This window comes from Rhincodon typus, chromosome 10 (assembly GCF_021869965.1).
Source record: "Rhincodon typus isolate 14 chromosome 10, sRhiTyp1.1, whole genome shotgun sequence".
Classification (NCBI taxonomy): Eukaryota; Metazoa; Chordata; class Chondrichthyes; order Orectolobiformes; family Rhincodontidae; genus Rhincodon; species Rhincodon typus.
Window position 1 is genome coordinate 6,223,647 of NC_063341.1, and position 1,432 is coordinate 6,225,078.

Here is a 1,432-nt window from a genome sequence, read left to right on the forward strand (position 1 = left end):
TTAGTATTTAAGGTGAGTGAGTTCATCATCATAAAATATCTTGATATCGTCTGGATTTTTTGGCATCGTTCTCAATGCTGCAGCAATTGACATTTAAAGAGTAGTTTCAAAAAGCAATTCATAAAAGATGATTAAAATTAAACTTGAATTCACATTGAAATCGGAAACAAAATAACATGATATTTAAAATGATCTCTCAATCTGAAAAAGTTGAAACTTGTAGAGCAATGCAAATAAAATGAGATGATCAAGCATGCATTTCAAGATTGATTTTCATCCAAATCAGGATAGAAGATTAGCAGAACTGTCAGGGGTGCAAATCTGATTTGCTTCTAAGAGCGCAGTTCACTCAGGCATATACAGTTACTTGGGATTTGATATACTCTAAATCTTTACTTCGTAGAAATAAACAACTTGAAAGCATAATTTTGCATTTGGTTATTAAGTTACAGAAGTGTTACAGCGTAGATGAAGGCAATTTGGACCAAGGTGTTAAATATGCACCATTACTGCCTGCCAATCTCCTACATTTTTTCCCCAAACCATAGCATATTATTTTTATTCAAATAATCATCTAATGCCCTCTTGAGTACCATAATTGAACATGCCTCTACCACACTTCGATACCCTAACTCCTCACTGAGTGAAAAAGTCTTCCCTTGCTTCACCCTTGATTCTTTCACAGATCATTTTAAGTCTATGCCCTCTTGTCCAAATTCCTTTTACTGCAGGTATAGTTTCTCCATTTCTACTTTATCCAAACCCCTCATGAATTTTAAAACATCTGTCAGATCTCTTCTTTGCCTTCTGTCAAGATAGAATAGTTGCAACCTTTAAACTTCATCCACATAATTTAAGATCCTCATCCCTCGAACCATGCACGATATCTAATGCATTCACAACCTTCCTGGATCTGTGCACAATACTCCATCTGAGGTCTGACAAATGTCTTACACAAGTTCAGTATCATCTTCTCGCATTGGTATTCTGTGCCCCTATTAATCAAGCCGAGGGTACTGTCTGCTTTACTCACTGTTCCCTCTACCAGTCCTCCCATATTCAACGATCTGTGCACATATACACCCAGGTCACTCTGCTCCTGCATGCTTTTTAGAATTGTGCCCTTTTTTAAAATGTTTTTCCTACCAATGTGAATCACTCAACTTCTTTGCATTGAAACTCATTTGCCATCTATTTGCCACTTTACTAACTTGTCTATGGTCTGCGTCATTCTGGAGTTCCACACTGTCCCTCCAGGTTTACAGTCCGTCCAAGTATTGTGTCATCTGCAAATTTTGAATTTGCCTCCTGTACACCAAGATCTAGATCATTATCGTGTATCAGAAAAAGCAATACCGACCCCCGGGAACTCCATTACAAACCCTTCTACATCCTGAAAAATATTAATTGACTATTACTGTCTCTTTCCTAT

General features: G+C 37.2%; 1 protein-coding gene across 1 annotated transcript in view; it reads right to left on the minus strand.

The window, feature by feature from the left end:
• The window catches only part of LOC125484216 (cyclic AMP-dependent transcription factor ATF-6 alpha-like), a 65,682-nt gene continuing 64,250 nt past the window's right edge, over positions 1-1,432 (minus strand). The window contains exon 9 of the mRNA XM_048602021.1: positions 1-77. Within this exon, the coding sequence (XP_048457978.1) occupies positions 1-77 (77 nt within the window). The remainder of the gene's footprint in view (positions 78-1,432) is intronic.